At 37.6% G+C, this 13,289-nt stretch overlaps 1 protein-coding gene across 1 annotated transcript; it reads left to right on the forward strand.

Moving 5' to 3' along the window:
* Positions 1 to 2,517: 2,517 nt before the first annotated feature.
* LOC594595 (FAST kinase domain-containing protein 1, mitochondrial) lies at positions 2,518 to 12,981 on the forward strand. The gene is made up of 7 exons (XM_030997739.1): positions 2,518 to 2,873; positions 3,784 to 5,944; positions 6,953 to 7,081; positions 7,788 to 7,901; positions 8,841 to 8,994; positions 9,492 to 9,606; positions 10,241 to 12,981. The coding sequence occupies exons 2-7, from the start codon at positions 3,823 to 3,825 to the stop codon at positions 10,532 to 10,534; spliced, it is 2,928 nt and encodes a 975-aa protein (XP_030853599.1). The 5' UTR covers positions 2,518 to 2,873; positions 3,784 to 3,822; the 3' UTR covers positions 10,535 to 12,981.
* Positions 12,982 to 13,289: the final 308 nt, after the last annotated feature.

Genomic DNA, 13,289 nt, shown 5'->3' on the forward strand with positions numbered 1-13,289 from the left:
GAATTTATCTCAGGAAAACGGGAATTATCTCAGGAAAACGAAATATTATCTCAGGAAAACGAGAATTTATCTCAGGAAAACGAAAAATTATCTCAGGAAAACGAGAATTTATCTCAGGAAAACGGGAATTATCTCAGGAAAACGAAATATTATCTCAGGAAAACGAGAATTTATCTCAGGAAAACGAAAAATTATCTCAGGAAAACGAGAATTTATCTCAGGAAAACGGGAATTATCTCAGGAAAACGAAATATTATCTCAGGAAAACGAGAATTTATCTCAGGAAAACGAAAAATTATCTCAGGAAAACGAGAATTTATCTCAGGAAAACGAGAATTTATCTCAGGAAAACGGGAGTTATCTCAGGAAAACGAAAAATTATCTCAGGAAAACGAGAATTTATCTCAGGAAAACGAAAAATTATCTCAGGAAAACGAGAATTTATCTCAGGAAAACGGGAGTTATCTCAGGAAAACGAAAAATTATCTCAGGAAAACGAGAATTTATCTCAGGAAAACGAGAATTTATCTCAGGAAAACGGGAGTTATCTCAGGAAAACGAAAAATTATCTCAGGAAAACGAGAATTTATCTCAGGAAAACGAAAAATTATCTCAGGAAAACGAAAAATTATCTCAGGAAAACGAGAATTTATCTCAGGAAAACGGGAGTTATCTCAGGAAAACGAAAAATTATCTCAGGAAAACGAGAATTTATCTCAGGAAAACGAAAAATTATCTCAGGAAAACGAAAAATTATCTCAGGAAAACGAGAATTTATCTCAGGAAAACGGGAGTTATCTCAGGAAAACGAAAAATTATCTCAGGAAAACGAGAATTTATCTCAGGAAAACGGGAGTTATCTCAGGAAAACGAAAAATTATCTCAGGAAAACGAGAATTTATCTCAGGAAAACGAAAAATTATCTCAGGAAAACGAGAATTTATCTCAGGAAAACGGGAGTTATCTCAGGAAAACGAAAAATTATCTCAGGAAAACGAGAATTTATCTCAGGAAAACGAAAAATTATCTCAGGAAAACGAGAATTTATCTCAGGAAAACGAAAAATTATCTCAGGAAAACGAGAATTTATCTCAGGAAAACGAGAAAAAAAAAAATTCTCCATGTCACTTCCGGGGCTCCGTACATATCTCTTACATTGTATGTACAGTTGACTTAAATCGCAAATAAGTTTTGATTAATCTCAAAAAGATTTCCCACACCCTCTCCAATTGTGGCCTTAGTTTAAAGTGACTGAGAGCAAATATTTTCCTCAAATTTCGCTACGCTCGCTCGCATTTTATAGTTTTTTAATGATCTCATGTACAATGTCTAAAACTCATAGTTTTGTGCTTTGGAGTTTCCCTAATTTGTAGGTGCCTTTTCCCCGAGCCTGAAGCGCTCTTTTTGTTGAGTGCCCCTCCCCCATGCCGGCACTCTCCGCCGCCCATGCCTTTCGATATCAAACTTAAATGCATCAAACAGCTCAATTACCGCTGTAAATATGTGTCTAGTTTTAGTGTTAGGCCTACTGTAGCAAAATCTTATCATAGCACAAATGGTAATTCTGTCACAGTCTTTTTTTAACATAAACTTGAGTTTTGGTATTGGTGAAAAAACATTGAAACAGTTCCTCTTAAAATTCACACCAGCAAAACAAATAAAATGACTCTTACTAAAGGAAATTGAAAGAAATTGTGTAATGTCGGAGAAGAAGCAAAAATAAACATCGATTTCTGTATAAGGGCACTTTTGTCAAGGTACAAGAGGCACCTATATCATATCGGATTCGGATCGGGTAGGCCTATACAGTGGTGGAAAAGGAGTACATAGAGTATTACTCATAAGAAAGGGAAAGAGGCAATAGTTACAATGAGAAAAGGGGCACTTATATCAGAAGGAAAGAGAGCACTAATTAGAAAGGAAAAGGGACACGTGTCAACTTAGTAAGAGAGACACTAATTTATCAAAAGTAAATTGGGCAATTATAAGAATGGGATATAGGGGCATGTATTAAAAAGGAAAAGGGGCACAATTAGTAAACGGGCAATTGTAAAAGTTGAAAAGGAGCACTTATGGGAACGGGAAAGAGGTACTTATATGAAGTTTTTGTTAAGAAGGAGCACTTTCCCTACCTTGAAGGCACCCCATGCAGCGTCTGACCCCCCCCCCCCCGAACACCAACACAGTGCAGTGTATAAAAAATAAAAAATCTACAAGTCATTGAACAACATAATTGTAGCAACTGAAGAAGGCTCAGATAAACTGCGGGGACGGGAAAGGCAAGGATATGAATAACCATCTGATGTTGGAATTTTTAATTAAACTGACATCTGCCAAAGAGGCCCGGGAAAGAGGCGCGGTCAGTTGTTTGTCTGAACAACCGCCGATATCAGATACTGAAGCTTTCGTTCTACGATGCGCGCGGTATCTATTCAGGACGAGATGTATAGAATCAAACTCTTACTCGCGTGCACGCAGTTTCATCATAATCATCTAATAATCTTTTAATTAATATTGGCATAGAAATTATCAACGTCTTTTTTTTATGATTTTAAGGGCATTCCACAGACATGATAATAATGAATAATCGTTCCAAATGTTAAATTGACCGTCATTTGGTAACCCATCGACTAGGATCCGGGCTAACTCGGCGATGATATTGCGTAACATTTACAGTGGAGTAGCCGCTGCAGCTGTTGCGTAATCTGACTTCGGCTCTTACAAAAACATTGTTGTTACACAAGTGCAGTCTTGACTGATGCATCTATACCCTGCCCAGGCCCAGTACGTGATACTGAGTGATACCGATACATAACAAAGTCACTGTTCTCGCGAAGCTATCAACTGCTAGGAAGCACATTCTCTTTTGGAAGGTGAGTGAGTAGATCTAAATCCAAATTTTGGACTTCACTAGATATCATGACATTGACTTGAGCATTGAGTTGACTTTCAAATGACTTTTCGGTTCCCTTCTTCTACTAGGCCTAGATCGAGATCTAGATTCTACTTCTACTGACTATTCACAAGCCTCGAAAAGCTATCCTTCAGTTTCACTTTAAAAAAAAGCTTTTTTCCCAATAATTTGTACTTGTTTCCACACAAACATGACAAACATGTAATGATGTAGGCCTAGATCTATGCTATGCATGATGTATCGCTAGTACATTTTCATGAAACGATGCACTACCTTAACATCATGAAAACATGATTAACTAGTGTATCATTTATAAACATGAGTGGTGGCTTACAGTGGCCTATTTCACTGATGGTTTGTAAGACTTAAAGTTTAAATTGACTTGTTGACTGTGATTGTGTGATAATAAAATGATTGGTGTTTATTCCAAACTGACTGGCTCTTTGTCTTGTTTGGCATTTTGGGACCACATTGATAAATTATTGAATGTAATCATCTTTAAGCCTATGGGACATGACAAAACATTTTATATTACAAAAGCAGTCCATATATAATTATCTCATGATCTCTATGTGAAGAAGGTTCAATTAGATTATTCATGCCATGTAATCTGGTGTCAGAACATTGGGTAAGCTTCTTTGTTGTTCATGTCATTTTCCAAACAAATCTCTTGCCTAGTTAATAAGAAGAACTTTATCAGTACGCTTAGACTTCCACATGCTTGATGGAATGGACAAAGGATTGTGATACTGTCTACTGTACAATTATGAAATCAATGACCAGAGCTTCTAGTTCTTTCAAATTTGATTGAATTTATCCACTACAAACAATTTAGATCTACTGATATTATCTTTATCTATTTATGACAGGAAAGCCTATGTCAACATTTTAAGATTGAAGACATAATCATGGCCAGCTGTAGGATTGCAAGAAGAGCTGGCGTACATCGAGGTCTGTCATCAATTCATCCCATCCTCAGTAGAGCATTTGCAACTGCTCCAGGAGAGACAGGAGCATGTCATCATACCACTCTGGCTCAGAACAGAATGATCAATCCAAGATACCTCATGAGGAAGAATGGTGCTCATCATGGTACCCAAGTCAAGAAAAGTTCTGTTGAGCACTCTCCTCCACTTGTGGGCCAGAGAGAGTTCCACACCTCATCTGTTCTGGGGCTACTAGAAGACATTCAATCCTGCTCGGATCATACTAACCTACTTATGTTGATTGGTCAGAATCGGGCAAAGTTAAATGAGGACCATGTCAGTCATGCATTGGTCCAGCTCTGGGAAGTCATGAAATTCACTCCCAATAGGACCTACGTTCTTGAGACCGAAGTACATCCAAGTAGGGATTTCTTGAGTTTGTGTATCCTGGCAGAAAACAAGGTTCACCTGATAAAAGAAGAAGTCCTTGCAGATGTTTTCTATGCTGCAATCAAGTTGCTGGATCAAGATCTAACCCACAGCTTAATCAGAGAATTGAGAAATAGATGCTTAAACTGTTTGGAAGGGATGTCTTGCAAGCAATTGTCCAAAGTAGCAGTATGTCTCAGTGATTTGAATGAAGGGAGGATGTCATCATGTGGGGCAGTGACTCATGCCTTCGGACAAAAGTTAGACACTATAGAAGATATCAGAGAGCTTTCTGCATGGATGAGAGAGTGTCTACCACTGGCATCTCCGTCTCTCTGCTCTCGCTCATTTGCCAAGGCTCTAGAGTTTGTTAGTGGGTTGGACGCAGATTCACTTGGGAAAAATGACTTGAGACGGATTTTGCAGACAGCAGCCAAGGTCAGGGGATCTCCACCAGCGCTGGTAGACAAATGTGCAAAGCTATTCTTAGAGAAGATGGAGAAGGATGAGATCAGTGTGAAAAATGTATGCACTATGTATCAACAACTCAAGGGAGGACTCAATTACAGTGGAGAGAACATTCAATCAAGAGTATCAGCTTACCTCAGAAGGAAGTTGCCTGAAATTCATGACGGTGTTGAGGCTACTTTAGTCATCAATATTCTTGCGGACAAAGCTACAGCAGATACAAAGTTTCAGCTTGAGGACAAGGCAGTAAAGCTTATAGACAAGGTACCCATGCACTACTTGCCCCAAATGTGTCATGGGCTTAGGATGATGAGCTATACTGCCATGACACCTTTAACCAAGAAGATCGCTAGAAAGCTTCAAGCAAGCGGTTGCCAAGACTTGCCAACAGATGGAATCGCAAAGATTGTAGAGTTTCTTGTCAGAGTTGAAGGCGTTGATGAAACATTGTACAAGAAAATTTATGGAGATCTGATTCACATGCTGAAAGATGCCATAGCTCCTGGACGCGTTGTACACATCATCTATTGTCTCTCACTTCTTCCTCTGTCCTCAGTCAACAATCTTGTATTCAGTCAAGCATCGGCCTTCCTCCCTCAACTCCACACTCCGGGTATCAACCAGCTCCTTAGCTCAATCGTACGTATTTCAAGGAGACTGGAGAGACAGGGCCCACTGCCCAACTCTTGTACCAGTCTCATACAACAGTTGCAGGAACGAGCCATCAACTCCATCAATCAGATCACCAGTGTCTGGTACCTGAACAACATCATCGATTTTCTTCTGGAAGAAGGTAATCAGTCCTTTCTTGTCGGAGTAGCCATGCAGTGCTATTCTCATGTCCTCTCTAAGTTGACACCACAGTTAGCTGTTGATTGTGCCAGGCATATCTTCAGAAGCAGATACCTTCAACCCGACCTCCTGGATGAAATTGCTCAGATTGTCACTCAGAACACCAACAAGATCACTCCGCTTCAAGTGGCTTACATCCTCAGTCCGTTCAGTTCTCTCAACTACAAGCCTAAGAGTACTTCTGATCTATTCGATGCCTGTATTAGTCGTATGGAGCCTTTCCTGGACAGCCTTCCTGCAGGATATATGGTAGATGTTGCCAATTTGTGTGCCTTGAGCCAGAGATACCCAGAGCGGATCTTGAAGAAAATCTTCAGTCTGGACTTTCTTACCAGACTTGATGAAGAACTAGAAAGTGAGTACCAGTAATCAGAATTGTGTGAAAATCAATTTTCATTATTTTTATTACAATGTGTCAGATTTTCTAGAAACTCACTTTTTCCCTTCAATTTAATTTTTAACCCAGAGCAAATTCTAAGATACTCAGCGCTTGCTCTTTATTTCCATGTATTTTTATGTAGCTGACTCAAAATTAAGGCTGCGACGGGTAGTCGAATGCTCGAGTACCCGCACGGTTGACAACTACTCGGGTACAATTTCTCGTACCCGAATATCCGGCCGCAAAAAAAAAAAAAAAAAATGTCCAGGCCCACGCTTCCCGTGCCAGGGAGAGCGGCGTCCGCTGGCATGGTACCGTCGGTAAAAATGTTTCCCAACTCAAGCACTGTCAAACTCACCTTTCAGAAACTGGGACCAAATGTCCAGATTTCTGTTTGGACTTGGAGGAAAATGGATTATTCTACCATCTTTGGTTTTTTAAACAGCATTGTTTACTGTTATTATTCTTATTGAATCGGCGCCTTCAACTGCAACTCAAAGTAAAATTGCATGCGTTTTCAGCGAGGGATCTGAGAAACTGCCGAGTGGTATGGTAGTGGCAAAAAAATCAAAAAAATCAAAAAAAATCAAAAAATCAAAAAATTAAAAAAAAAATCAAAAAAATTCAAACAAATTCAAAAAAATTATAAAAAAACATGGCGTCCGAATATTCAAGTATTCGCCTGTGAGCCTGGGAGTGTACTCGGGTACCTCATTACACTGTTGTGCACAGCCCTACTCAAAATCTCTATCAATTTTGGGACTCTAACAAGACAGTTATATTGCAATATACCCTTTTCACAGCCTGTTATGTACTAATTTCTGACTAATTCAACAATATACAATTTGTTGAGGATATTCAGGCATCCACTTCTTTAAACATGAAATAATCCTTCATTTGAAGAAAAACTAAATATTGTCTCGCGTCCCATCAAATTGATTCTAAAGTTCTTATGACTTTGTTTGATTTTGTATTTCCTGACAGCCATACCAGAGAGAAGTATGATGTATCGCAGGAAACTGATGCACCTGAATCGATCTCTAGCTTTAGATCGTCCTGAGATGCAAGTTCCTTGGTTTCACGAAGACTTCTGCAGGGACATCCTCAAGAGCCGTAAGTATCATAATTTGAACCTTGACCTAATTTTTACATTACTTTAAGCCTAATTTCCATAGAAGACCACATGTATTTGCAGAGCTGAAAAAGGTTATTTACATATGAATGTTGAGGATGATAAAAAAAATGAATTGCTTCATATTGAACACAAATTATCTGTTAAATCAATCGTGTTAAGAAATAGACAATTTGTAATGTGGATATTTGAAGTGACATCATGGTGTCAAATTATGATCTAGGCATAGCAGGGTAAAGTTTAGCAATTGATTGTACAATCTGTTGATAGTTCATTGCCATTTAAACTTTATAAGATTCTTTGTAAGGTCTTTTGGTCAATTGACAATTATAATAAAGTGAGTTCTGACAGAGCTGTCTCAATCAGATATGATTATTTACATCTACGCATGGATGTTGAATATCGCAATTTGAAAGATGTGACTCTGTACATGAACAGTTATACCGGTAAGCAAAGTTTTCTGACATCCCATTGAATCTTGTGTTAAATTTTATACACACATTTCAATTGGTTGTCTATGAACTTGTACTTATGACAGTTTCATAAAATGCTACAAGATCTCTCTATCAATTCCCATCCTTCCAATACATGTAATTTGTCATCGTGCAGCAACAGATTTTAATTTCAGGATCACTTTGCTTGTATATGCCGTACTCTTCACTTATTCTTTTTGTTTTATCATATCAGGCAAAGTTCTTGTGCACTCGTCACTGAGAGAGATCCAGAGTGCTCTAGCTGAAGTTCTTGGTGGTCCACAGTTCTTACGCTCTTTTGTTGTCACTCCATACCACTATGATATATGTAAGTAATAGATATGACTTTTATTGGATTTAAAAGTATACCGTAATTAACGTTGTATAAACCGCCCTCGTGTATTAACCGCTCCCCGAGATTTTTTTTTATGTGTAAGATCGTTGATGTAAATTAAAAAACAGTAGGGGACCTAGGATAGAACCTTGTGGTACACCATGTAACTGAAGAAAAATTGGAGGAATTATTATTATAAAGTACATGTTGAGATCTATCAGAAAGATTACTTTCAAACCAAGATGACAGACAAATTTGAGTGTTGTTCTAGTTTCCGAGTGGTGAGTCAACTCACCGATTACCGAGCTTGGAGACATTGCCAGGCATAGCGCCAGGTGGAGGGGAATAAATCGAAACTTTAAATGTTTTTTTTTTTTTTTTTTTTTGGGGTGTACCGTGTATAAACCGCACCCCCGACTTTGATTTTTTTTTTCGGGGGCAAAAAGGTGCAGTTAATACACCATTAATTACGGTAATCATTTTAGTTCAGATAATTGCAATGCCATGATTTTCAAAATCTCCTCTCGTCGAAAATTTTGATTTTGTCAAACTAATCCAGTTACCATTGCCTTGAAAATGTTCTTGGGAATCGAATTGAAATAATGGTTTAAGGCCATGTAAAAAAAAAAAAAATCATGTTTAGTGGACCCGCCCGTCCCCACCCGCTTTCTTTTGGGAGACGCCTCCTTTTTTCAAATTTTTTTTTTTTTTTTTCAAAATTTTTTTAAGAAAAAAAAATTGCTGGCGGCCATCTTGAAAATTAGCCCGACTGTCAGGGAAAATGTAACGGGCAGCCAATTACAGCCCTTTTGAGCGTCCATTTTGAAGAAGATAAAAAAAGGACCTCCTCCTTATTTTTCAAAAAGGCAGGACGCTAAACATGTTTTTTTTAAATTTTGCCTAATAAAATACCTTTGAATGATCCCTGCACAGCTTTTGAATGTGTGGTTGATGACGAAGGGAGCCCTCTACCATGTGCAGACTATGGCAGCGTGTTGAATCAACTCAAAGGTGTGGCTGGTGGTGTGTTAGCTGATCTCATGCAGTGGGGTACTCGGACTAAACACATGCCTGATGGAGCTCAAAGGTATATATTACTCATCACTTAAAGGTCTGGCTGGTCGCCAATGGGTTCAAAAGGCAAATGATCCTAAATTTCAAAGATTTCCAGTTTTAATTCAATAATTTCCATCAATATGGTACATGCCCCCCCCCCCCCCTACTTATTGTTTTTAGTGTCTCTAAAACTGCATGGAGCCATGCCTGCAGATGTGTGCGGTTTACTTTTACTCTGTAGTTCCTTCATCCCAAAATTTATCATACCGTAAGCTTGAATTCAATATTTTTTGTTGTTAGCAAACATTCATGAGACTAGCCATCTTCATTGGAAAGCTAATTCTTTCTTGTTACCGGTATGTAGCTTTTAAGTAAGTTTTATTTAGAAAGGAAGGATTGTTTATTTATTTATTTTCTTTCAAGAAACTGACTTTGCTATCTTGTATTTTTATTGCAGCCATTTATTTGTTATTGTGGAGTTTCTTTGAGAGCTGTTATTAACGTTTTAAGCAATTATCTTGATTACAGGGTGGCTATTGACTATCTGTTCAGTAATTCATACTGCACCAACTCTCGTCATGCTCTCGGTATGATAGCTATGAAGAAGCGCCATCTTGAGCTCATGGGGTACAAGTATGTGCAGGTGAGAAAACAATGGCAACTCAGATATAAGTACAGTGATGTTCAGATATCTAAATGCAAAGCATTTCTACCATGTATTGAAAAAATGAAGAAATGTGATGAACACTTATCAGCAAAATATCAAATATATTTGTTTGACAAGTGAAAGAGGTATTCATGAACAAGGAGTAGAAAATGTTTATCACTGAGTTGAGCAAGTAACCTGTCTCATGAATTATGAAAATAGGTCAATCAACTTCTAGATACATGTTGTCAAGAAGAAAATGAAATGTTATTTTGACAACTACAATATAATGAGTGATACTTTTGTTATGTCATCATGGTCTTAAACATTCCAGGGCCCCGTCTTACAAAGAGTTGATATTAATCGCAACTATGAACACAAGAGATAGAAGACTGCAAACTTGTGATTGATTGGAGGACTTACGGTTGATTTGAATCAATCATAACTCTTTGTAAGACAGGCCCTGGAGCTTATTTGGATGTAGTGATAGTCAAGTATCAGCACATTTGTGCCCTCTTGCACTGGCCTTACATGTGATGAAGTGAGCACTCCTTCAAACATTAATAAATTTGTGTATGTTTTACAAGTAAATGTAGTAGATTTATTTGTCCACTTCCGTTTTCTTCTCCAGATCCCGTACTTTGAGTGGCATTCTGCTGAACTAGCCGAGCCTGAAGACAAGCTCCAGTACCTGCATGAGCTACTCTCTCAGTCTGTCGACTCCTTACCTGGTGAATCGACCACACCCGCGACCACACCCGCGACCACGCCCGGTGGTGGTAGGCTGTTCCCTAGTCGGTGGGATCCTCAGAGTGACATGACTCTCAATGGACTGAGTGGTATGCAGAATGCGGACTTTGTAGAGGACCCTCTGGTCATGAAGGTCTTACATACGTTTGATCGTATGGGAAGCAGAAGAACTTAAGTCCTGCTCATGTTACATCATACAGTTGCATCAGAAGTAGAGAGACTTTGAGACTCAAAGTGGAGCTTGTATAGTTCTCAATGGACCGAGTGGTGTGCAGAATGCGGACTTTGTAGAGGACCCTCTGGTCATGAAGGTCTTACATAAATTTGATGACATCAGAGGCAGAAAGATTTAAGTTCTTTTGTATTTTGAGTGTATGGGAGGCAAAAGGTCTGAAGGTCCTACACCCATATGTTTTATTTTAAGGAATGAGTATGGACTTTGATACAGGTGTCATAGTGGCTGCATTGACCCTTTCTTGCCTAATTTTGTTACCGGTATATCCTCATTCTTTTTTTTTACACCATTTTCTCTAACGCTCTAACTGATCTCGGCATTCATTTTCATGAGTTTTCTCAAGATTTGTTGTCCAACACTTGCAAATGATACCTGTGCACCCCCCCTCCCCCACCCCACAAAGCACACATATGACATTCAATGATTTTTTTTTTTTTTTTTTTTTGTTGTGTAGATTTTGAAAATGCAACTCTTTATTACTTGGCTTAATACAGGGTTGCATTGCTGTCTTTACCAACATTGTCCAGCAAATGAAAAGAATAAAGAAATGTATGTCATATACCTTAAAGCTTCATCTTTACATCAAAATTATTAGCAGATTATAATAAAGGAGTGAAACTTAGATGATGATGAATATAAGAACATTTTTGCTGAAATCAGACTTCACTGTGAAAAGTGTGAATCATTAACAGTTTTCCAAACTTTAGTGAAGAAGGCCGTTTGTTTAAAAAAAGAAATTGTATAATGCATATTGTATTTAGAAAATTTGAAAACTTAATTGGAATGCATAGAAATTCAATCTGGATTTCTTAAATATCCGTTTCTTAAAAGGCCAGTAAGAGAACTGGATTCAATACTGCTATTACAAGATTGAAATGTTGATGATTCCTTTTGGGTATCTTGTCAAAGTTGAGGGCATACCTTGGGCAATCAACTCTGAAAAAGAGCTTGCTCAGAAAGCTATCATTCAAGAGGATTGTCTAAAGGCTTTGTTCATATGGGCCATAGTAAAACACCTGGGCCCTGCTGCATCAAACTGGCCACTGATGGTAACTTTGCCATCAATATTAACTACCATGGCAACATCACTCAACACCCAATCTAAGGCCTTTTACTATTTTTTAGAGAAAAGATATTAAAGCATTCAAAACTGAGAAATATCAGCCCAAAGAGAGAGAAAAAAATTTCTGACCGACCGACCCATGTTTTGGCACCTAAAGGGCAATACAACATCTTTTTTTTAAAGGCCTAATCAAGGTTTCCATGGAAGCTACCATTAATGGCAAAGTTGTCATCGATGGTAAGTTATATACAACGGGGGCCCTGCGCAAAATATGTGTACATGTTGTACATGGAAGTTTCACACTTCTGTATCTTTTAACAGACTGATAAGTGGGTATGCGCAAGACTTTTGTTGTGCACAGCCACTTTTTCCATCTCCCACAAAAATGCAGTGTTTACCACATCATATGTGAACGAGACTTTATAAGGTTATGAATTGTAAGTTGTTTGGCAACAGAGGGCTACCAGCCTCAGGGAAATCAAAATATGTCCAATAAAGCAAGATACTGGACACACTGAGGACTGTTATGTAAAATTGTGTGACTGATAATCAGAGTAAAAATAAAATTATGAGATTTTCAATGAAGTATTTTAGTTTTCATATAATTGTCTTCTGTGTAAGAAAAACCCACCGATTCATTAGGAAATTTCTTATCCATCCTGCTTTTTTACTAAATTTTACTCAATATTAAATCATAAGATTTTCTTCTACAAGGCATACCAGTTGAAGTCAATGTGCTTTGTTTATTCCTTTGCCATATTTATGAAAACTGTCAATAATATTTTGTTTTTTAATTAAGAATAAGAGCTTGCTCTGAAAGTTTATTTTTTCATGAAATGGATTCAAAGGTCTGAATCTATCATTATTGTTACCCCGAAAGTTGTCAACTGTTAAAGACATCACAGAAAATTCATGGAGAAGGTGTATGACCCAAAGATATGCCCATGAAGGGAGAATATAACCTTGGCATATGCTGCCATCAACTACCTGTGTTTTATTTTAGAACAAAATTGTATTTTATTATGTTTCCTGAGAATTGAAGGCTTTCAGAAGTGTCTTTTAAAAGAGGTATTATTATGCTTCTCAGGATATTAACACTCTATTTCTGATATTGGTGTCTTCCAAATTAGAATAGCAGACATCTGTAAAATATTGTGCTCACATTATTATGTGGTTTTAAAGAACTATGGTTAATAAAGGACATTCATCTTTAAAAGAAAGTTTGTTAGGTCTGAAATGTGCACACATTTTTTAAAGAAAAACATTATTTATGATTGCTTTATTTTTCCTGTGGAAAATATTGTGAATAAAAATTAAGTTCGTATATTTGTCTGTTTTTGTGTCATTTTGATGTGTCTGGTCAGACCTGAATAACAATAACAAGATATCAGTTAGAAATAGGAAGCATATTATTATGAGATTATCAGTTTAAAGAGAAGGATGAGTTCTGGGAAGAGGTGAAAATAATTTGTGAGTGTTATCATTGTATTATGCAAGTGTGGAAGTGTTCCCTGAAAAGCATGGCTCTTCAAGTGCCTTCATATTCTAAATATGGCATGTAACATCAGTAAAATCAGGGACAGATTTTTACGCCACATGTTCGTGTAGTCCCATATACATCTTTCTGTGTAC

This window comes from Strongylocentrotus purpuratus, unplaced genomic scaffold (genome assembly GCF_000002235.5).
Source record: "Strongylocentrotus purpuratus isolate Spur 01 unplaced genomic scaffold, Spur_5.0 spur5_contig_858, whole genome shotgun sequence".
Lineage (NCBI taxonomy): Eukaryota > Metazoa > Echinodermata > Echinoidea > Camarodonta > Strongylocentrotidae > Strongylocentrotus > Strongylocentrotus purpuratus.